Source organism: Bos grunniens, chromosome 28 (genome assembly GCF_055505025.1).
Source record: "Bos grunniens cultivar Pamir isolate PY7600 chromosome 28, Bosgru_T2T1.0, whole genome shotgun sequence".
Taxonomy (NCBI): Eukaryota; Metazoa; Chordata; class Mammalia; order Artiodactyla; family Bovidae; genus Bos; species Bos grunniens.
The window spans coordinates 39,002,243-39,024,407 of NC_141192.1; the positions used below are offsets into that span (position 1 = coordinate 39,002,243).

Here is a 22,165-nt window from a genome sequence, read left to right on the forward strand (position 1 = left end):
CCGTACACGACTGCTGGAAAAAAACCATAGCTTTGACTGTGTGGACCTCTGTTGGCAAAGTGATGTCTCTGCTTTTTAGTATGCTGTCTAGGTTTATCATAGCTTTTCTTCCAAGGAGCAAGCGTCTTTTAATTTCATGGCTGCCGTCACCATCTGCAGTGGTTTTGGAGCCTGAGAAAATAAAATCTGTCACTGTTTCCATTTTTTCCCCATCTATTTGCTATGAAGTGATGGGACCAAATGCCATATTCTTAGTTTTTGAATGTTGAGTTTTAAGCCAGCTTTTTCACTCTCTTTCACCTTCATCAAGAGGGTTTTTAGTTCCTCTTCTCTTTCTATGCTGAAACTTAAATGCTAGGATCCCCTGGGTGCCTTCATTTTTTCTTCCCATTGTGTTTGCTCTCCTTGCACATTTTTTACTTTTTTTACAGCTGGAAACCACCACCTGTGTAACTGCACCTTTCAGATCTTTGTCTCTCCCAGCCTCTTTCCTAAGCCTGCTGGATGCTTACACCAGCTCTTCTATAAGGTCTTTAAACTCAGTATCCAAACCCACATTAGCTTTCCACCCAGAGGCTCCTCCTCAGTGTTCCCTTTCTGTCAGTGGGGTTGCTTGCTCTCACAGAAGTCATTCTTTTCCTGTTGTCCCTTGCCATGTCTATCCGTTATAAGAGCTTGGCAACTCTGCCTTTCCTCTTCAGCCCCTCTCGCATTGTTTATTTGAGACTTTTTGTCTTTGCTGGGCTAGTGCAAAAGACTCTCAATGGTTTTCCATCCCCAGCTTCTCCTCCTCCACATCACTTTTGAGGATTTTTCTAAAACACAAAACCAGTACTGTTAACCTCTTCTTAAAACCCTGTACTGCCTCCTGTCTATATGATAAATTCTTTATCATTATACACAACGTCCTTAGGACCGGGTGTGAGTCATGTGCCTCCATCAGTTGACTGCTGTGAGAGCGCAGTCAAACTGAAAGCGCCGCCCAAGCCCTGTCCTGCTGCAGCCTGCATGTGCGCATTCCGTGTCCGCAGCCTGCACTGCCCTTCCCATGCTCTGCTCCGCAGACTAACTCTCCCTCCCTTGAGCCCTCCTGGGTCTGGCTCTTTGCCCTCCCCCAGCGTTAGTAACGCCTCCCTATGTGAGCACGCCATCAGTATAGGACTGCATCACCATCCTGTTCAGGTCTCTTCTGTCCCCAGGAACCTCAGTGCCCCCGTCTGCTCAGTCAGGTTCAGAGTGGGACAGGGTTGAGGAAGAGCCTGGAAGGAGGATCTCAGTCCTGAACACACAGTTAGACAGGTCAGTGTGTTCTGTGTGCTCAGCGAGTTGGTGAAGAGATAATTATTTCAAAGAATAGTCCTTATTTTAGAAAAGGGCCCCCAAGTACTTGTAAAATAAGATAAAAGCTGTTTATGTTGTTTTCTGGAATATAGTATTCCTACAGAAAATTCTAATCTAATAACACTGTTTGCAAAATACAGCATTATTTTCTGTATATCTAAGAAAAAATGCTACCAAACTATGAGGTGAGCCTTATGGATTCTAAGATGCTTCCAAATTTTGGGTATGCTAACATGGAAAAAATGTGCGTCTTTTATTTTCACAAATTGTTGTATTTTGCTTAGTAGAGTTGAATTTGAATATTTGCAACTATTACTGAAAATGGCAATTGTATCTGAATCCAGCTGAAGTTCTTTAGTTAGAAATCTCATTTTAAACTGTTCATTTAAGCTCTTAAAAAGTATATATAAGACTTTCCTGGAGGTCTAGTGGTTAAGAATCCTCCTGCCAATGCAGGGGACACGGGTTTGATCCCTGATCCAGGAAGCTCTCATGAGCCCCGGTGCCTGCACCACGGCTCCTGAGCCTGCGCTCTAGAGCCTGAGAGCCGCAGTTACTGAAGCCCGTGCGGTTTGGAGCCCGTGCACCGCAGCGGAAAGTAGCCCCTGCTCAGCACAACCAGAGAAAGCCTGTGTGTAGCAACCAAAGTACCCAGCACAGCCAAAAGCAAATAAAATAAATCTTATCTCTATATACACACACACGTATATATATGCATGTAAATAAACAGAGGTTTATATTTTCTTTTTCCTTCCCAGGTTCCAACTCAGGTGAAGCAGATAACCAGTCAGAGTGGACTGATGTTCAGAAGAAGATTATCCCGTGGAAGAACCATGTTCCAGACTTTGACCTGGAGCTGGTATTTCAGGATCGTGCTGCCAAACTTGGAAAGTCAATCAGCAGACTGATTGTAGTGGCCTCACTCATTGATAAGCCAACCAATTTAGGAGGTAAAATGGCAGTTTTCCAGGGGGCTTGCTTACGGTCTTTTGATCCTGAAAATCTATACTCAACCCAGTGCCATCTGGGGCCTCCTGTCCACATTCCACCTTCTCCGGGAGCTTCAGAGGAACGCCCGGGTCCTGGTGGGCTTGGCCCTGGACTGGCGGCAGCATCCCTGCTTGTCCCGTGCAGGGCTGTGCCGGACCTGTGAGGTGTTCGGGGCCGCGGCGCTGGTCATGGGCAGCCTTCAGTGTGTCAGAGACAAGCAGTTTCAGCACCTCAGTGTTTCAGCAGAACAGTGGCTTCCTTTAGTGGAGGTGGGTGGAAAGTGCGTGATTATTAAAATTTTCATTCACCAGACTCTTTCTAGTACTCTGTCTTCACCTGTCCATCCTTTTGCAGTAGTCCAGCCTGTCATATTTTAAAAATAATACTAAAAAGTAAAATATAGCCCACTCTGTTCTCCCATTCTTTTTTTAATCTCTCACACTATTATATTTTTAGAAATCATCAATAATGTAGACTTTTTAGTAAAATGTGTCCTGTTGTAACTCACTCTGGTTTTATAAATGTATATGATGTTGGGAGCATTCTTTTTTATAGTGTATAATTCTGTCTTTTTCCTGTTAACAAATTTCAGTTTCATCAGAAGTTTGTTTTTGTTTTTTTTACTGCTTTTACTCCCAGCAGGGCTGTAAATGAACGATTTAATATTCTGCTCTTTTTAAACTAAGGTAAAACCACCTCAGCTGATCGATTATCTACAACAGAAAAAGGCAGAAGGTTACACCATCGTGGGTGTGGAACAGACTGCCAAAAGTTTAGACCTAACCCGGTACTGCTTCCCTGAGAAGTCTTTACTCTTGTTGGGGTAAGAACTTTGTCTTGAGTCTCTGTCTTGAAAATGTTTCATAAGATTTACAATTTTACCTGGGCTCCTGGTCCTACACCCACACCCGACTTCTGACTTCAAGGTTTATGAAAAGCGCCACCCCCCCCCCCACCCCCACCCCCCAGGTTTTCCTTTTACTTTACCTGTTGGGGATGGTCCGGTGGACATAGAATCAACCCATAAACCTTGTTACACTCTTATTTTTCTGGTACCATAGACTTTTGTTTCATTTTGTTAACCTGTCTCTTCCAGTAATATCCAGGATGTCTAAGAAAAAAAATTGTTTTTTTACAAGAAAACTAACCTTTCTCTTCCATTTCTCTTCATCAGCAACGAACGTGAAGGGATTCCAGCGAATCTGATCCAGCAGCTGGACGTGTGCGTGGAGATTCCTCAGCAGGGCATCATCCGCTCCCTCAACGTCCACGTGAGTGGGGCGCTGCTGATCTGGGAGTACACCAGGCAGCAGCTGCTGAAGCAGGGGGTCTCCACAGCCTGACGCCCGCGCCTCACCTGAGACGGGTTGTTGTCGGTACTGCTGACATGTTTTAAAACTACCCGGACTCATGAGATAGATTCTGAAATCGACTGGGATACTTTGTCTTTTTTATTCACAGTTTAATGCCAAAACTTTGTCATGTGCCTTAACTATATTACTATATATGTTGTCCCCTTTAATAAACCTTTTTAGCTAAGTTGTATTGCTTCTTTAATAAAATATTTTAATTGTGGAAATAAAACAATGAGTTTTAGAAAGATCTTTTCTTTCCTAGAAACTAGTACTGTCAGAAATGTGGATTATGGTGGGAGAAGGCAGGATTAAGGCAGCTGCAGTTATCTATGAATACTGTTTCCTTGCCAGGAGGAAGCACAGGGGCTGGGGCTGTGGGGTGGGAAGAAAGTTTTCCCCATGAGGAAGTCACTGGCCTCCTGCTGCTGCTTTGTATCCATTTCTCAGGGAGGAAACATGCTTGGCAAGGTGTCAACTAGTGTTCCTGTAAAGTTCGTAATTTACTTTTAAAGCCATGAAATAGGCCATCAGTTCAGTTCAGCCGCTCAGTCGTGTGTGACTCTTGGTGACCCCATGGACTGCAGCACGCCAGGCTCCCTGTCTATCACCAACTCCGGAGTTTACTCAAACTCATGTCCATTGACTCAGTGATGCCATCCAACCATCTCATCCTCTATTGTTCCCTTCTCCCGCCTTCAGTCTTTCCCAGCATCAGGGTCTTTTCTTGTGAGTCAGTTCTTCGCATCAGGTGGCCAAAGTATTAGTTTCAGTTTCAGCATCAGTCCTTCCAATGAATATTCAGGACTGATTTCCTTTGAATGGACTGGTTGGATCTCCTTGCAGTCCAAGGGACCTCAAGAGTCTTCAACACCACAGTTCAAAAGTATCAATTCTTCGGCACTCAACTTTCTTTATAGTCCAATTCTCACATCCATACATGACTACTGGAAAAACCATAGCTTTGACTAGAAGGACCTTTGTCGGAAAGTAATGTCTCTGCTTTTTAATATGCTGTCTAGGTTGGTCATAACTTTTCTTCCAAGGAGCAAGCATCTTTTAATTTCATGGCTGCAGTCACCATCTGCAGTGATTTTGGAGCCCCCCAAAATAAAGTCTCTCACTGTTTCCACTGTTTCCCCATCTGTTTGCCATAATCATTCAGATAAAGTTTTTAGGAAATTTTCCTCTGTCACCTTTGCTCAGGGTTCAAATAATGATTAGATAGTAGTCTGTGTTCTCAGTGTTGTCTACAAGGACCCAGAGGAGGTGACTTACTCTTGCTCATTGTTACCAAAAGTAAGACTGGAACCCTCAAGGGTTGATTTTCTGTTTCTGTTCTTCTGAGGGTTTTGTTATTAGGATTACTTTATTATTTAATGGTAACTATCACCTTCCAGCAGTGAACATAATCATTGTCTGGGTCGGTTTAAATAATATTTAGATTTCAGAATCTGTTACCTGTATATATGTTTTTCTTCTGCAGCTTTATTAAAACAATTTTTGTTTTGCATTAGAGTTGCAAAGATAGTACACATGCACTTCACCCAGATACCTCTAATAGGATCTTACATAACCATAGACATTCATCAAAACTAAGAAGTTAACATTGATAATGGTGCTGTTCACTAAGCAAACGATTCTGATCCATGTCCAGGTTCCCCGTTTCGCACTGATCCTTTTTCTGTCCCAGGAGCACTGGCCTTGGCACCCTGGATGCTGTATTGGTTCTACGCCATAGTCTCCTCCAATGTCTGACCAAGTTACGTGGGTCAGTTCCTTTCTTAGCCATTCCTTTCAGTGAGTTTATGTCATAATTTGTAATAGTTAGACTGGTTTATCAGTCTTCATTCCAAACTAGAATTCTCCCAAAGTCCTATTGGATTTTAGTGTGCACAAAGTCACTCTTATATAACTTGTGGGTTCTGACAAGTGCACACTTCGATGCCATACAAAGCAGCTTCCACACCTAAAACTTCCTTTGTGACCCCTTCAGAGGCAGCCTCCTTCTCCACCAGCCGTGAATACCAGTTCTGTTTCCCTGCGTCTTCGTCAGCACTTGGTACCATCAATGTTTTTAAGCCGTTCTAATAGGTATGTAGTGATAAACTGTTATGGCTTTAATTTGCATTACTCTACAAATAATAGGGAGTGTCTTCATAATATGTTATTTATAACACTGAATAGATTCGTGAAAACACACAATTTGCCCATTTTTTAAACTTGGGTGATTTTTTTAAAATAAGCGTTCAATATTCTAGATACAAATTCTCTATGATATATTTATGACTTGCAAATATTCTCTCCCAGTTTGTAATTTATCTTTTCATTCTCTTAATAGTGTCTTTCACAGAGCAGAAATTTTTAATATTGATAAAGTCCAACTTAGCTTTATTTCCTCTTATGGATTGTGCTTTTGAGGTCATCATCTAAAAATTCACTTCCAAACCCCAAATCATGTAGACTTTCTCTATACTTTCTTCTGTTAGTTTTATATTTGACATTTAAGTCTGTGCTCTATTTTGAGGTTTTTTTGTATCTATTTAACAAAGTGCAGTTTGTTCCGGCGTTCATTTTACTGTGTGTGGACACCCCCCTTCCTCCTTGTCCAAGCTCAGTTGACTGTGTCTGTGTGGCTGTACTTCTGGACTCTCTTCTGTTCTGTAACCATGTGTCTATCCTGCCAATACCATATTGTCCTTAATTACTGGAGCTTTACAGCAGCATTAAAATCATTTAATATGAACCTTCCAATTTTGTTCTTTTCAGAATTATTTTGCCTTTCCATACAAATTTTAGAATCAGCTTGTCAGTATATACCAAAAATCCTGAGATTTTTATTGGGGTTAATTTGAACCCATAGAATAAACTGGGGAGAATTTAACAGTTCCTTAACAACACTGAATCTTCTAATTCATGAACACAGTACCTCTCCAATTAAGTTGTTCTCTGATTTCAATGTTTTTTAGTTCTGAGGATATAGGTCCTACACATACTGTTAGATTATATCTAAGTATTCCTTTGTTTTTTTAGTGCTATTGTAAATGGTGTATTTTAAGTTTAAGATTCCAGTTTTTCATGGTGGTATACACAAATACGATTTTCTTTTGTATATTGACCTTGTTTCCTGCCACCTTTCTAAGATTCACTCACTAATTCTAGGTGCTTTTTTTGTAGGTTCTTTGGTATATTCTATAGAGATAATCATATTGTCCATGAATAGAGCCAGTTTTATTTCTTCTTTCTTTCCCATTTGTATGCTTTTTTTTGTCTTAACTGAAGTAGCTGGGAATCCAATACAGTGTTGAATAGGACAAGTGGGGACATTTTTACCTTGTTGCTGATTTTAGGGAAAAAGCATTCATTGTCTTGTTGTTTAGTAACCAAGTCATGTCTAACTCTGCAGCCCCATGGACTGCACCCCACCGGGCTCCTCTGTCCATGAGATTTCCCAGGCAACAATACTGGAGTGGGTAGCCGTTTCCCTCAGGGGATCTTCCCAACTCAGGGATCAAATCCGCATCTCTGCACTAGCAGCAGGATTCTTTACCCCCGAGCCACCTGGGAAGCCATTCATTGTCTTATCGTTAACTATATTAGCTGTAAGGCTCTTCTGTAGATGGTCTTGATTATATTACCTGTATATCTGAAGTTGAACCTTCAATTCCTCATTTTTTGGTGGCTGTATTAAAATGCTAACTCCCAGGACAATGGAAATCTATCTACTTTTTTCAGTATATATCTCTAAAATGGTATTTGGCTACTCCCCACCCTCCAACAGCACAAAGGTACACATGTTTTTATAATTATGTTTAATTTTTTCTTAAAATATATATTTACTAAATTAAGCATATTTCATATCATTTTATTTCAATTCTTCATACTTTGAATAATGCAATCTTGTTACTTGATCATTTAAATTAAGAACCAGATATATGAAACAGGCTTTGGTGTCTGCCATCATTCAACCTACTATTGTCCCAGAGTCAAAGCATTTTTGAATGTCCAGAAAAAGTAATTTCAACCTTTCTGAAGTGTTCAGAACAGCCTAGGACTTTGCAGTCATTTTCGAAGGCTGGAAATCTCCTGCTTCAAATTTTTCTTTGAATTTTAAGTAGTCTCTTCTTTTATCAAAATATTTTATCTGTTGAGAAAAAAGGGTTTGAAATAAGGGTAAGCTATACAGATTAAACACAAGGAACAGACTTAAATGTAATTAATTATTCAATATAAATTATGTAAGTAGCCTAAGTAATTTATATTCTAGAGTCTCTATAAAGGGAGTGTAGACCAGTGAGTTCTAATCCTTCTTGGGTTATGAACCCTGCTGAGAATTTGAGTGTGCTGTGCACTTTTCTCAAGAAGCGTATCTGTGCTTAGACATGTAAAATGTGCCACGAGGGTCCACAGAACGCTCAGGTCATAACACTTCATGATTTAAGGCACTGTACAAGTTTTTCCTATCAACTATGAGTTCAATAAGCTTTATAATTCACCAGCCATGGTATTTCTATTTATTTTTGGCCGCACTACATGGCATATGGGATCTTAGTTCCCCAACCAGGAATTGAACTCAAACCCCCTGCAGTGGAAGCACAGAGTCTTAACCACTGGCCCACCAGGGAATACCTAACCAGTCATGATATTTTTATTAAGTTTATCTTATCCAGAAACATACATTTAAGGAGACACATAATTAAAAATTATATGTATGAACTATGAATAAGGAAACTGATAGTAAAGCTTTAATAACTTAAAGATTTCATTTTATTATTTCTGTTTACATCCTCCTCTTGCCACAGGTAGTCTGGAGTATCGTAAAGCCCCATATCCTGAAAGAGTAAAATCAAAGAAGTAGAAAACCAAGGCCAGACACAAAATCTTCATAGTCTTTATCTGAGCTGTTCTGCAGACAAGGCAAAGGCAGGATACGACACACATTTTCACTATCAGAATAGAAAAACTTTTCTTAGGATTTAATTGTTGAATATTTCAGTGGAGCCCAAGTAAGTAAAAATGAGCTTAGACTGAGAATGTAAAAATCTGCCCTGCCCTGTCTCAAGCTGGGATAAAAGATGCTAACAGTCCTCCAGAGGACGCACTACAGGCAAAGACTGTCCTAAGAAACCCCTTTGAGTAACGCCTGCTTTCTTATTCACCAAAAAACTGTTTTCCAAAATCAAACTATCAGAAATTTGTTCTTTGAAGTTACTTTGGTAAAAATAAAACACCCCCACTTTTACCTGAGGGATCTGGCTGGCACTTTGACACAAAGAAGTAGTCCTGATCGCCAGCTCAGGTGCAGGACTGCAAGTAAGGGACTTGTGAGCATATGACATTCAGCATTTATCTTTGTAGGAAATAGGACCCTGGGTCCACTTCTCAGTCCGGAGTTGACGGCCTGCTTATACACAAAGCCCATCAAAGCATCACTTCATTTCAATTTCACCTAAACCCTATCCTTCCCCAAGCCCTCTGATAACTCCTTTCCACTTGGTGAGTGGCCCACAGCAACTCCAATGCATGGGCTCCCTGGTCACAGCATGCTAATAAATCTCACTGTCAGACTACATACCTCTGGCGGCCTTAGGCTGACTGAGCTGGGACGGATGTCATATGTAAAGGATATCAGATGAAGAAGTAGACAATGTCCTTAACATTTCTGTGGCAGATCAATAGATCTTTGCATTTCTCCTGTTACATTTTCAAATGGAATTAAGGGATAATTCCACTTAATGGTCCTACTTAGATTTCACTCCCAACTTGTCCAGAACTTACTTCTCTACAGACATGTTTTTCCTCCTCTGTCCCCTATTTCAGTGACTGCATCACTATCCACCCAAATGCTCCGATCTCTTTCCCCGTCTTGATCGCTACAATACAGGCCAGCATCATTTCTCACTTGGATTGCTGTAATAGCTCTATAACTGGTTTCTCCACCTTCAATCCACCTGTCACGCCACTGCCAAGTATCTTTTGGAAATCTCAATTTGATCACGTCACTGCTTGTTTAAAGATCTTTCAAGGTATCCTTATTGCCTTCAAGGGCAACATCCAAACTCCTTGTTTGTAAGACAAACGAGGTCATTCAAGACTAAATCTCTGCGCACCTGGCTATCCTCTGGGTGTACCACCAACCCCTGAAATGCTAGCCACCCAGAGCTACCCCATTTCCCCAGTGTGCTGATTCTCATGCATCTTGCTTCCATGCCTTTCATATGTCATACTCTGCTTGAAAATCTTTTCTCTCTAGTCTTTACCACCTGCTTCAGTTAACAGTGGAAGGCCCTCAACGTGTGCACACTTACGAGGCTAATGTCCAAAAAGGCTAACAAATCAACAGGCATTCCTTGAAAAGCACTGTACATACAATGCCAGTGTCCTCTAAGCCATTAAATGAGAAGCAGTATAGTAGCATGAATACCAAAATACTGGAATTTCTGAGACATTTCAAAGCTTGACAGGGAAAAGACAATGTCCAAAGTTGACGTTGTTGTTCAGTCACTAGGTCATGTCCAACTCTGCAACCCCATGGACTGTAGCACACCAGGTTTCCCTGTCCTTCACTATCTCCCAGAGTTTGCTCAAACTCATGTGCACTGAGTTGGTGGTGCCATCCAAATTGATAGATACCGCTGTCCAGTTGCTCTATTCATGGAAGCCTGCGTTGGATGATGCTAGAATGACAGACCTGATCCCTGCTCCTTCCTCGGTTAAAGAACCAATAGGAGACTTTAAGTGGGACCATAATACAAGGCAAACTGATGGAAGGGCTAAGCAAGGGGGTGAGCATGCTTGCTCAGTCGCTAAGTTGTGTCTGACTCTTTGTAACCCCACGGACTGTAGCCCACCAGACTCCTCTGTCCATGGGATTTCTCAGGTAAGAATACTGGAGTGGTTTGCCATTTCCTTCTCCAGGGGATTGTCCCAGGCTAGGGATCGAACCCACGTCTCCTGCTTGGCAGGCAAATTCTTTACCACTGAGCCACCAGGGAAGCTCAAAGCAAGGAGGGAGGGAAAAGTAATTTGGTTTTGTGATGACATATTAGTTTTATGGCCTACATATTATGTAACAAATTTGTTTTTTTAGTGTTTTATGATAGAAGCATTCACTGTAAATCTCTATTTGGTTCTACTTTTATCTTTACTATTCATCTGTGACTTCAGCTAAGTGAAAAAATATAAATTCTGGAATTGGAGAGACCTCTGTTCTAATCCTCTCCCCACCACTTTACTGGTTAGCTGATCTTGAACAAATTATTTCATCTCTCTGAGCCTTAGTTCCTATTATATAAAAGAGATACAATGGCACCTCACAAGACTGAATGAAAATTAAAGCAAATGCAAACACAACATCTTGCATAAAATGCACTCAGAGGACACCCCATCACCTCCCTCCCTGTCACCCTCTCTACCTTCTCATACACATCTCTGGAAATATCTTTCATTTTTATTCTATGGCAATTGGGTAAGACTTCAACAAGTCTTGAGTAGAAAGAAAAGGTGAAAAGGGAGCAAAAACCTGAGGGCACAGGCTAGAAAACAGCTCAGTTATGGACTGAGTCTGCAGAAGACAAAGGTTTTCCAGGGGTGTGTGTCCCTGTCAAACGCAGCAGAAGTTACTTTGACTACTTTGCCCACACCCCTTTTTTCTTGGAGGCATCTATAACTTTTCAGGTTGTTGTCATTTTCTCTAACAACACTCATGTCATAACTCAGATGGTTTCAGTATCCCTGTGGTTGATCCTTTCAACACCCTGGCCTCTCAGCTCCTTGACCTCTTTCTTCAATGATCTTTTCCTCCAACCTACCTCACTGCCAGGATCAAAGCCTAGCCCTCGTCCTTACCAACAAACATAGCCATGCCATAACCCCAATTCTGAACATTTCTGTTCTCTGAACGCCCACTCTTCACTTTCTAAGACCCTGATGCCAACAATCCATTGATCACACTACCTTTTCATTGACCATCATCCCCCTCATACCCTCACTTGTCTCCTTACCCTGAACCCAAAGCTTCTCAGTGGCTTACCCTGTCACTCAGAGGAAAAGCCACTGTCCCCGGCTTCTCAGTGCTGAATATCCTAACTTCTATTCTCTCCTTGCTATTCCTTAAGCACACTGGATCCGACCCTATTGCAGGGGTGTTGTGTTACCCTGTGCTTCACTCCTGAGACCAGTCCTTCAACAATTCCCACTGTGGAGCCTGACACTCATTTCTGGGACTGTATTGATGTTAGTATCTTTGCCTGAGATGGGGAGCAGGTGAGGAGGGGCCTGTTGGATACAAGATGAGGAAGAATTCATTCGTATATATGCAGAGGTCAAGGTTGGTCCTTGAGAACATCCAAATAGAGAGCTCTGGAGTTAGAGAGGATGTAGATTTGGGCCTCAACACCTAAGTGGTACTTCAAGCCGTGGCTGCAGGTAAGACTGGCTTGGGAAAGTTAAGCAGCATAGAAGGGAACTCTACAGGGTATGATTTAACAGACACACGAAAGCCTGCCAAAAAGCTATGGCTGCTGGAGACAAGGAAAACTAGGGGAGTGAATTATGAAGGAAGAACGCCACCAAGGAGGTGAAGTGAAAGTCGCTTAGTTGTCTGCGACTCTTTGCGACCCCATGGACTATACAGTCCATGGAATTCTTCAGACCAGAATACTGGAGTGAGTAACCTTTCTCTTCTCCAGGGGATCTTCCCAACCCAGGGATCGAACCCAGGTCTCCAGCATTGCAGGTGGATTCTTTACCAGCTGAGCCACAAGGGAAGCCCACCAAGGAGGTAATGCTTTTGTATTTAAATAAACTTGCATTATGACTAAGTTTCCAGAACATGAGATTTGCACAGTCTAATCCACGGGTTCTTTTCTTGCATGACAGGGACAAAAAGAAGGATGTGGATCAGAGAAGAGCATGAGGTCTGGACTCAAGACTACTCAGCTTGAATGCAGGCTCTGCACTTACACATGACCTGGGCCCTCAGAAGTAAAATGGGGTAACAGAGCTACTGTGAGGAATAAATTATATAGATGATGCACCCGAAGTGCCTAGAGCCTGTACTAATAAATGTTAGCTGTGACTAGAATGCGGGAACCTGGACAGAGGGTGGGCCTGCATGCCATGGCACTCGGCCTATGTATGAGTGGAGGAGACATCAATAAAGAAGCACTGGCTGATGGTAAAAACCCTTTATGATGCTGAGAACAGAAGTTGTCCTGAAATCAGGGAGATGGGAAGGTCCATTAGCCATTAGGATGGAGAAAAAGCAGTGTCTTTTGGTGGGGAGAAAGAGGAAAAAAAAAAAAAAGACTGAAGTGCAACTTTTCAAAGGGGCTAAGACAGTGATTCCAGCTGTGGTTATCCACCAGAATCACAGGTTGAGCCAGAGCCCTTTTAAAAGAAGCTTCCAGAAGTTTGCAGATCTGAGATGAGGTCTGAGACATAGCTATCTTTTTTTTTATATTTCCACATGATTCTGACATGTAAACCTGGAGTGGAAAATCCTGGCTAGGCTGTCAAAAGACATGTCTCAGGGTGAAGAGGTTCTCCTGGGAAAATGTGGGGTAGGGAAGGGTGGACATGGAACCTGCCAACACTCAACTCAAAGGGCTTCATCACTCCCATCCTACATCCCTGTTTCTAAGTGACCACAGAGCCAGTGAGCAGAGAGTGAGAAGAAGGGCCTGTTGCATAGGCAGGAACAGTATCTAGGCCTTGAAGGAATTGGATGTTGGCCCAAACTCCCCCATTTTCCACCTACTTTGTAAACTAGGAGTTAAGTCTCTGTGCATCTATCTAATGGGAAAACCAGAGATGTATAATATTTGCCTAAGTCATTATCTACCCAACCACCAAGCTCCTGATTTATCACTTTTCAGTTTATATGGCAAGTTAGACATCTGATTGTCGTAGTAATCCCATGGGACAGGTTACACTGTGCTGCTTTTACACACACAGAGTTCATCTAAAGCAATTATCTCTTCAATGCCATCATCCCTACCCTCCATCACAGCCTTCTTGTGGTCTTCAAGCCTCAGCTTCTTCATCTAAACATTTGAGGTGTGAAAAGGTGAAGGTCGTAAATCCACTTCATCTCTAAAATGATCTGTTCTCAAACTGCTTGGTAAAGTTTGGAGGAGCATGATGGTAAGAAATCAAATCAAAGTTCAAACCTCACAGCAGCCAGCTGGACCTGACTTAGAACTATGGTTCTGCCACTTACTGACCAATACAGAGCAAGCAAGTTATTGCAATGCTCTGGGCTTCTGCTGTCTGATCCAGAAACTGACAGCAACAACATGCAACTCAAAGGGTGTTAGTGAAGAGCATCAAGCACTTACTGAGCCTGGTGATGGGAGGTGCCTTTTCCACCCCTTCCCATTTGAAGGACAGGCCCTACAGAGCGTGAGCATGTGTCAGCGAGGCGTCTGGAGGGGCTGGTGGCAGAATCCCCCATGCGATCATTTTGTTTCTTCTACTCCCTGAGCTCCTTTGTGTTTCAGGTATATGATCACATGATTTTGAGCAGCCAACAGGGAAAGCTTTATTTCTGACAGGAGCTCTAGGAAGATGAACCTGCCAACTCTTGCCCAAGATTAAATACTATCCTTTCAGAAGATCCTGGAAAGGGATTTCCCTGGTGATCCAGTGACTAAGACTCTGTGCTCCCAACACAGGGGACCTGGGTTTGATCCCTGGTCAGGGAACTAGAGGGCTTCCCTGTGACTCAGAGGTACAGAATCTTCCTGCAATGCAGGAGATGCAGAAATGTAGGTTTGATCCCTGAGTGGGGAAGATCTCCTGGAGGAGGAAAATTCCATGGATAGAAGAGCCTGAAGGGCTACAATCCATGGGCTTGTAAAGAAGAAAGTGAAAGTGAAGTTATGTTGGACTCTTTGCAACCCCATGGACTATAGCCTGCCAGGCTCCTCTGTCCATGGGATTCTCCAGGCAAGAATACTGGAGTGGGCTGCCATTTCCTTCTAACAACAACATGGAACTAGATCCCACATGCCACAAATAAAGATCCCACATGCCACAACTAAGACCCAGGACAGCCAAATAAATCTTTTTTTTAAAAAAAAAAAAAAAGAAGATCCTGCAAAAATCTACCAATTTAGGGGGTTGGAATTTTTTGGTTATTTATCACAGTAGTCTTGAGTCCAGACCCCAGTTTGTTTTTCAAGGAACTTTAAAGAGTCTGGTGACATTTGCCAAAGGTCTGCGCGATATGTACATAAAACAAGCCTGTATTACCGGACAAGGTTTTCTCTGCGGCTCACAGAAACTGTTGACTTGACACACCTCAGAGAGTCCTTCATTTCATAGTTCACCACTCACTATAAGCTCTATGTATTTTGACAGTGAACAGCAACATGTGCAAGTGTAACTTACCCACTGTTGGGGACAACTTGATTCAAATGAGCTTCTTAACTTCTTGCACTTAGAAGCGTCCTCTGTGTTCTCATCTAAACACTTCCAGTACTCATCGCGGGCTCCCCAGCAAGCCTGCCTTTCTTTCATAGTTGGGGCTGCCATTCCTAGCGGACTCAAGCTGTCAACCAAAATATGTGATATTAACAAGGGACTTATAATACCAGAGAAGGCAAGCCAAAGAAAAAGATACTGTCGTTCCCTGCGACCCCCTCTTTTTAAAGCTTTGCCTCCGGATTTTAATGATGGTGACCACAACTAATCAGTTCTACAGGAACGTTATCATAAAAGCACGCGCAGGGGAAGCTTATCTCTTACTCCATGTAATTGCTCCGCTGCTGAGGTAGCAGCTTGGCCTCAGAAAGCCGCTGTTAGATTCCTGGCTCCCACATGGTCTGTCGCTTAAGCCAGTGCGTGTATTCTCTCGAGACTATTTCCCCATCGGTAAAACGAGGGTAGCACTGCCCATTTTAAAGGGTTGCTGTTCGAACCAAAGTGCTGTACAAATAAATGCAGGAGGGCAAAATCACCAGGCAGGACAAGGAGCGCAACTTCGTCTGAGAGAAGAGAAGCCCGAGGCTCGCGGAGAGTCAGCTACCTCCCGGGTCCATAGCCTCTCGGGCGCGCCCCACCCGGCCCCGCCAGCAAGCCCACCTCTCCGCCCGCCCAGAACAAGGTTCCCTTCGGCGCCGACGGGAGGAAAGAATCACGCGGTCCAACAACACGGGAAGAAGGGCGTGGGGCCGAGTTGGCGCCGCACTGTCGCCTCGCCCGCTTGGGCAAGTCACGTAGACCCCAGCACCTCAAGGAAACAATTCACTTAGCGAATTCGCTGGCCTTGGAATGACCCTTACAGGTTACCGTTCTGTTCCAGGAGGACGGGACTTCCGGTTCCCTTCTCTTATGTGTCGGAGTGACTTCCGTGCCTGCCCCAGCTAGGGCACCGGGTCCTAGGGGTCGTGGAGGTGAAAAGAGGGTGGGATATGGTCACTCCTCAGAGTGGCCTTGGCTTTATTAATATCTCAGTGTCTGTCACCCTACAGTTTTTCGTAATTTTAACGAACTGTGCTCCTTTCGTGAATCTAAATTTGTATACACATTGCGCCAAGCGCCGGCCGGAAGATTTCATGTGCAAGCCCTGCCGGAAATGGCGACTTTGTGTGGAAGTTGGCACCTGAGGCGAGAAAGAGACGAAACCTCAAAGAGCTGTGAGGGCTTAACTCCTTGCTTCTTAGATTAAAAGAAAAAAAGAAATGGCCCCCAGAAAGAGGCGGTGACGCCCCAGGACACATGGCAAATAAGTGACTAAGCTGAGAATCCAGGGTACCAAACTCCCGGTTTCCAGATTCAGGTTTGATCCGGTTACATCTCTTAACATCATCCATCACCTTTTCCTTGTTTGAACTCTTGCGGCTTTCTTCTATAGATGATTTTTAACAAGCCTTCCCCAGTGACTATTAAGCAAAAGAAAATCAGAAACGATATAGAAAATCTGAATAAAATGATGTGTGAATTTGACCTAGTGAATACTCTCAGAAAAACAACCAAAGTCAGAGCATAGGTTTTTTGGAAAGCGAACATACTACCAACATCAACCACATACCTAGCTGTAAAGTGACTCGCAACAAATTTTAAAGGTCAATCGGCATGTGTTTTTTTAAGCACATGTTCTAGTTAAGCTAGAAATCAATAAAGAATTATAAAAATAAGCCCATATAACCCATAGCCAATCATAATGCTAATAATGAGAAAATACTTTGAGCCAAACAATAAAATACAATAGGAACACCTGTAGAATAAAGCTAATGAAGTACTTAAGGAAAATTTACAATCTTAAGTAAGTATACTAGAAAAGAGGCTGAAAGATCTTCAGCTAAACATCCCCTTTCCAGAAGTTAGAAAAAGGAGAGCAAAGTTAAGGAAAGTAGGAGGGAAATAATGCTAAAAGCAGAAATCTTTTAATGCTAAAAGCAGAAATCTTACCAATTCCATGATCAATAGTATCATAGTGCTAGCTTGAAATTGCCTCTGATGGGAATCTTCACACTGTGGAAATCAAACAAGATAGTGTTTTGTTCTGTTCAATAGTGTTTTGTTTTGTTTTAGTGCACTAGCACATCACTTCATACAGTAGATTTTTAAAATCCAAAGTTGATTTTTTTGGGGGGAAAAGACTAATAACATTGACAAAAATTTAATGGGATTGGGCAATAAAAGGAGAGATATTAACAAATTATACCAGTAATGAAACTGTATTTTAGAAATCAAAAGAGAACATCTTATAAACAACTTAATGCAAATATAATTTAGATGATTGTGCAAATCTCAAGAAAAACAACTAGCTCACTCAAGAGAAGAAAATATGAATAGTCCCAAACCAGTATATAATTTGAATCAGTAGTAAAGAACTCACACACAAATTCCAGGTTCATGTTTCCACCAGTTAATTCCTCCAAACTTTGAAAAATTCCGTTTTTTATTATATAAGGCTACCATAACTTTTGTACTAATTACAGAATCTCCAGACTTTGAAAACCCAACTCTTTGGAACTCATTTGGTGAAAAAAAAAAAAAAGTGACTTAGTGACATGATAATCACTTATATATCACTTAGCTGATGATATGTTTTGCTGTGGAAATATTGGTATTTTTGATCATAGGTACTGTCCCATTTCTTCTCATATAGTGTACACTGCATGTTCTGTGGTACCTTTCCAACATCCAGAAAAGTCTGTATTCCAGAACACATCTGACTCCAAGTATTTCAGGTAAATTAGGACCTATATGGGAGAATGATTTTAAGACTTTAGGTTTGAGAATAACTTTTTTTTAGCCATAAAGGAAAAGATCGATACATTCAACTACATTAAAATTAAGGACATTTGTTTACAAAATACCACCATAAAGTGAGTGGAAAAGCCACAATATGGGAGAAGTTTGCAAAGCATATAATGAGGAATTAGTACCCAAAATATATAGACACCTATGAATCAATAAGAAACAGATGACCTAATACTAAAAATAGGCAAACAGCTTAAGTAGGCACAGCACCTATGAAGAAATATAAATGACAATAGAAAATATGCACATCCATATTAGTAGCCACAGACATGAACATGAAAATCACAATGCCATATTAGTACGCACCCACCAGACGAAAGAATAATTAAGTCTGACAGTAATAAACTTTCAAGCAGGTTAAAGCAAAGAGAATTCTCGAACACTAATTAATGGTAGTGTAAATTGATACAATCACTTTGGAAAACTGTGACTTTATCTAGTAAAGTTGAAGATACACATTCATTATGACAGCAATTCTGTTCAGAATCTCATATATGTGCATCTTTGTAATAGCTAAAAACAACAAACAATCCAAACATATCAATAATAGGATGGATAAATTGTGATGTGGTCATACAGTGAAATATAATACACCAATGAAAATTGACAACCATTATAGCCATCTATAATAACATGATGAATCTCAGTGCTGAGTAAAGGAGGCAAATATGGCAAAACCAATACAATATTGTAAAGTTAAAAAATAAAATATATAAAAAAAAGACTAAATACGTTTCCACTTACATCAGATTCAAAAATGCAAAACTCAGCTCTACTGTTAAGGATACATACATTAAATAATAAAACTGCTAAGAGATACAGGATGTGACCAAGGAGGGCTTCCGAGGCGCTGACAATGTTCTGTTTCTGAAACTGGATGTTGTTTTATACTTATTCTTTGAACTGTACAATATATCTTATACACTCTTCTGTGAGTAAGAATGAATATATGTCATATATAACTTTTAAGTAGAGTAGTTATTTGGCCAGATAAAGGTCATCTTTAGTACATTTGAGTCACAGAAAGGTAAAAATAATGGTAATTCAGAATATTTATAGTGTGATTACTAAGTTTTTAATGACTTTACCATCTTATGTGCTCTTCTAGGTCAAAAGTCAATAGTCTCTAGTGCTAACTGCCACGTGGGCTGCTAAGCAATTCCTGCTGGTAGGCCTGGGGCACAGTGCCTGTGCATGTGCTCAGTCGTGCCTGACCCTTTGCAACCCCATTGACTGCAGCCCACCAGGCTCCTCTGTCCATGGAGTCTTCCAGGCAAGAATACTGGAGTAGATTGCCATTTCCTCCTCCAGATCTTCCCAACCTGGGGATTGAAGTTGGGTCTCCTGTGTCTCCTGCATGGGCAGGCAGATTCTTTACCAGTTGCAACACATTGAGAAGTCCATGCCTGGTGCACAGACAAGGAGAATATTACCAAAGAGATTCAATGAATTGCAATAATGCCCTTTCCCCCACCCCTGCTTATTCTCAAGAAGCTCTGTGGTCTAGCCAAGAGCAAAAACAACTAGAAGAGAGAAATTTTGAGGTGTTGATATGGTAAATAATAAAAACAATAATGCAGGATAAGAATTGCAGAGGCCAGATTCACTTAAAAAATCTTGAAGACTGTGGGCAAGTAAAAGAATAAGGGTGCCATAAAATGATTTCACATGTGCTGTTTTGACCCAAAGGAAGTGTAATCTCCCGCCTATGTTTGGATAAGAGAGGAGGCGAAGAGAAGTCAGGGTGAAGAGGTAGAAGGCATGTCGTATTGCCATCGAGAGAAGCTTCGTGTGGGCGTTCTCCAGTCTGAACTAAGTAGCTCCCCAAACCAGTGGTGGGCAGGGCCAGACAGATCCAGTAGCACTGAAAATGTATGTGTTGTTTTTCTGTTGCTGCCCACTGACTTTTATTTATAATCTGTACTGTTTTACAAAGCAGTCATCATAGACTCCTACTCAGGGACACAAACAAGAAAGATTTCTTTGACTTCAGTGTTGCTGCAGAGATCCTTTGGAATTCTTTTAGATCTCTGTGCTGAATCCTTGTCTTCTTCCTCCTATGAACTATAGGTATGCTTAACTGTAGGTAGGGGCTTCCCTGGTGGCTCAGAGGTTAAAGCATCTGCCTGGAATGCAGGAGACCCGGGTTCAATCCCTGGGTTGGGAAGATTCCCTGGAGAAGGAAATGGCAACCCACTCCAGTACTCTTGCCTGGAGAATCCCACGGAGAGAGGAGCCTGGTAGGCTACAGTCCATGGGGTCACAAAAGGTCAGACACGACTGAGCAACTTCGCGACATGATGATGCTCAAAGATGTTGCCTTTTTTTTCTTTTTCTTTTCTTTGCATTCTGTTTTCCATGGTGAGCTGATCATAGCTCTAGTTTGCTTTTTTTTTTTTTTCCAGAAAGACTTGCAAGTCTGTGTTTTAGTCCTAAAAGAACCTCTGTGCCAGTTCTCTCTTTCCAAGTCTCTAAGGTTCATCTCCATCTGTTTGCTCTTCCATCACTCCAGTAAGGTTAAAATTGGAACACATAGTATTCTTTCTCCAGAACAGCTTCTGCCTATAAGCTGTTCTTTTCATCAGTTCTGTAAGTCCTTTGGCTTCTAGTTGGAAACTGTTGACTCTTCTTTCACGCTCCTTGTTCTGTACTTACATAGCCAGATTACTTCACAGGTTTTAAGCACCTGCACAGTGCCAGGCACCGTGATTGGCCTTGGGGATAGAAAGATAAATAAGGATAGATCTTGGCCCTTGCGAAGCTCATTCTTGGGGAGGACATAACCCATACTGCCCTCTAATAAAGAGTATTAAGGGCTATGGTAAAGGCATGCACCAACTACAGTGGGAGCCTGGAATAGGAATTAAATCAAGAAAGGAAACACAGGCATTGTCAGAAGTTCAGTGGATAAGAGTGTGACTAGGCTTGAGTTCTACCCACTCCCCCTGCCAGTAATGTCAAGCTATGGACCTTGGACAGGTTACTGAACTTATATACACATGGGTTTCCTCAACTGAACATGTGGATGATTAGAATATCTACTTAGGTTTCTTGTGAAAGTTAAATGGACTGTTCTAAACAAAGCACTTAGAATAGCACATGCAAAGATTTCATTCATTCATTCACTCACTCAACAAATGTTTACTGAGGACTTACTGTGTGCTGGGCACTGTTTTAGGGGCTTGGGAGACATCAGAGAACAATATAGATGAAAATTCCTGTTCTGTGGAATGTGAAATCTAACAGAGAGACAATAAGCAGTAAACATAAAATTCTGAATATAGTGTGTGATAAGTGCTCTAGGAAATATTAGTTATTAGTATTACTGTATTTTAGAGGTCACTTGATCTTGAACTTAGAAACCTTATGTTCCATTAAATTTAAGATGCGTTAATTATAATTTGCCCCATTGTTTTATGTACCCCTAAGAAAAGAAAATGAAAGTTGCTCAGTGTCTGACTCTTTGCGACCCCATGGACTGTCAGGGCTCCTGACCCCCTGCCAGGCTCCTCTCTGTCCGTGGAATTTTCCAGGAAGAATACTGAAGTGGGTAGCCTATCCCTTCTCTGGGGTATCTTGCCAACCCAGGAATCAAAACGGGGTCTCCTGCATTGTAGGCAGATTCTTTACCAGCTGAGCTACCAGCAAAGCCCATCTATTAGGGGAGCCCACTTAAGAAACGAAAAAGCACCGTCAATTAAACTATAGCACAATGCTTTTTCATTACCTAAGATTCTTATCTTAAACTTCCTAAAACCTATTAAAACATAGAAGGATGAATTTTTAAAAAAATCATATCACAGCAATACAGAAGAAGGAAAAGCAGGTATTCCTGAAACTTCTTTACATTTTAACTTCCAGTCCTCAGAATCTCTTTCTGATTCAGTCAGTTTGGGCACTTTAAGCAAACCGTCTTACCTTATCTTCTCCCCTCCCCTCCTCCTGTCTTTCCAGATCCACTGAAGAGCTGAAAACAATCCGGCCAACTTTGTAATTAGGTACAAGGAGCCTATTCTTCACTCCTATTTTAGGGATGTTGCTTAAATACATCAGTGACCTTCCACTACCTGGCTGCTTTTAACATTTTGATTCTTAGAGGTCAAGAGTGCCCCCTTCTGACCTCCTAGATTTTCTAGGCCACGGACCCTCAACTCTGCAAATACGGATGCTAATGCTTTTTATTGCTAATGCTGACAGGATGTGGTCCA

The 22,165-nt window shown here is 41.8% G+C and overlaps 2 protein-coding genes, 1 long non-coding RNA gene and 1 other non-coding gene across 16 annotated transcripts in view; 3 read left to right on the plus strand and 1 right to left on the minus strand.

Annotated features, from left to right (window-relative positions):
- The window catches only part of TARBP1 (tRNA guanosine 2 -O-methyltransferase TARBP1), a 67,245-nt gene extending 63,324 nt beyond the window's left edge, over window positions 1-3,921 (plus strand). For all 10 annotated transcript variants that reach the window (XR_015157167.1, XM_086382881.1, XM_086382882.1 and 7 more), the window contains 4 exons: window positions 2,100-2,291; window positions 2,476-2,600; window positions 3,018-3,154; window positions 3,506-3,921. Coding sequence is in view for 9 of the 10 variants with exons in the window: in XM_086382881.1 (XP_086239007.1) it covers window positions 2,100-2,291; window positions 2,476-2,600; window positions 3,018-3,154; window positions 3,506-3,674 (623 nt within the window). In the remaining variant the exon portion in view is untranslated. The remainder of the gene's footprint in view (window positions 1-2,099; window positions 2,292-2,475; window positions 2,601-3,017; window positions 3,155-3,505) is intronic.
- A 3,559-nt stretch (window positions 3,922-7,480) lies between these two features.
- Window positions 7,481-16,105, minus strand: COA6 (cytochrome c oxidase assembly factor 6). 4 transcript variants are annotated; one of them, XM_086382891.1, is made up of 4 exons: window positions 15,771-16,005; window positions 15,435-15,614; window positions 15,078-15,237; window positions 7,481-7,827 (listed from the first exon to the last, which is right to left on the minus strand). In XM_086382891.1, exons 2-4 carry the CDS (start codon window positions 15,437-15,439, stop codon window positions 7,732-7,734), a joined length of 261 nt encoding a protein of 86 aa, XP_086239017.1. In that variant the 5' UTR covers window positions 15,440-15,614; window positions 15,771-16,005; the 3' UTR covers window positions 7,481-7,731. The 4 variants fall into 4 exon arrangements, with proteins under 4 accessions (XP_086239017.1, XP_086239018.1, XP_086239020.1 ...); XM_086382892.1 differs by having other exon boundaries at window positions 15,971-15,998; XM_086382894.1 differs by lacking the exon at window positions 15,435-15,614 and having other exon boundaries at window positions 15,971-16,105.
- Window positions 10,658-12,868, plus strand: LOC147343174 (uncharacterized). The gene is made up of 2 exons (XR_015157173.1): window positions 10,658-12,465; window positions 12,564-12,868. It is a non-coding gene; the product is annotated as an uncharacterized LOC147343174 (long non-coding RNA).
- Window positions 16,106-20,052: 3,947 nt separating the features above from the next.
- TRNAS-GGA (transfer RNA serine (anticodon GGA)) lies at window positions 20,053-20,124 on the plus strand. Its single transcript has one exon. It is a non-coding gene; the product is annotated as a tRNA-Ser (tRNA).
- The last annotated feature ends 2,041 nt before the right edge of the window (window positions 20,125-22,165 follow it).

What these genes read in the sequence shown, in the direction of transcription:
- COA6 (XM_086382891.1), bottom strand. An exon ending in CAAGTTGTCCCCAACAGTGG is followed by an intron (nt 7,828 to 15,077) that starts GTAAGTTACACT and finishes TTTTCTCAACAG; the next exon opens with ATAAAATATTTTGATAAAAG.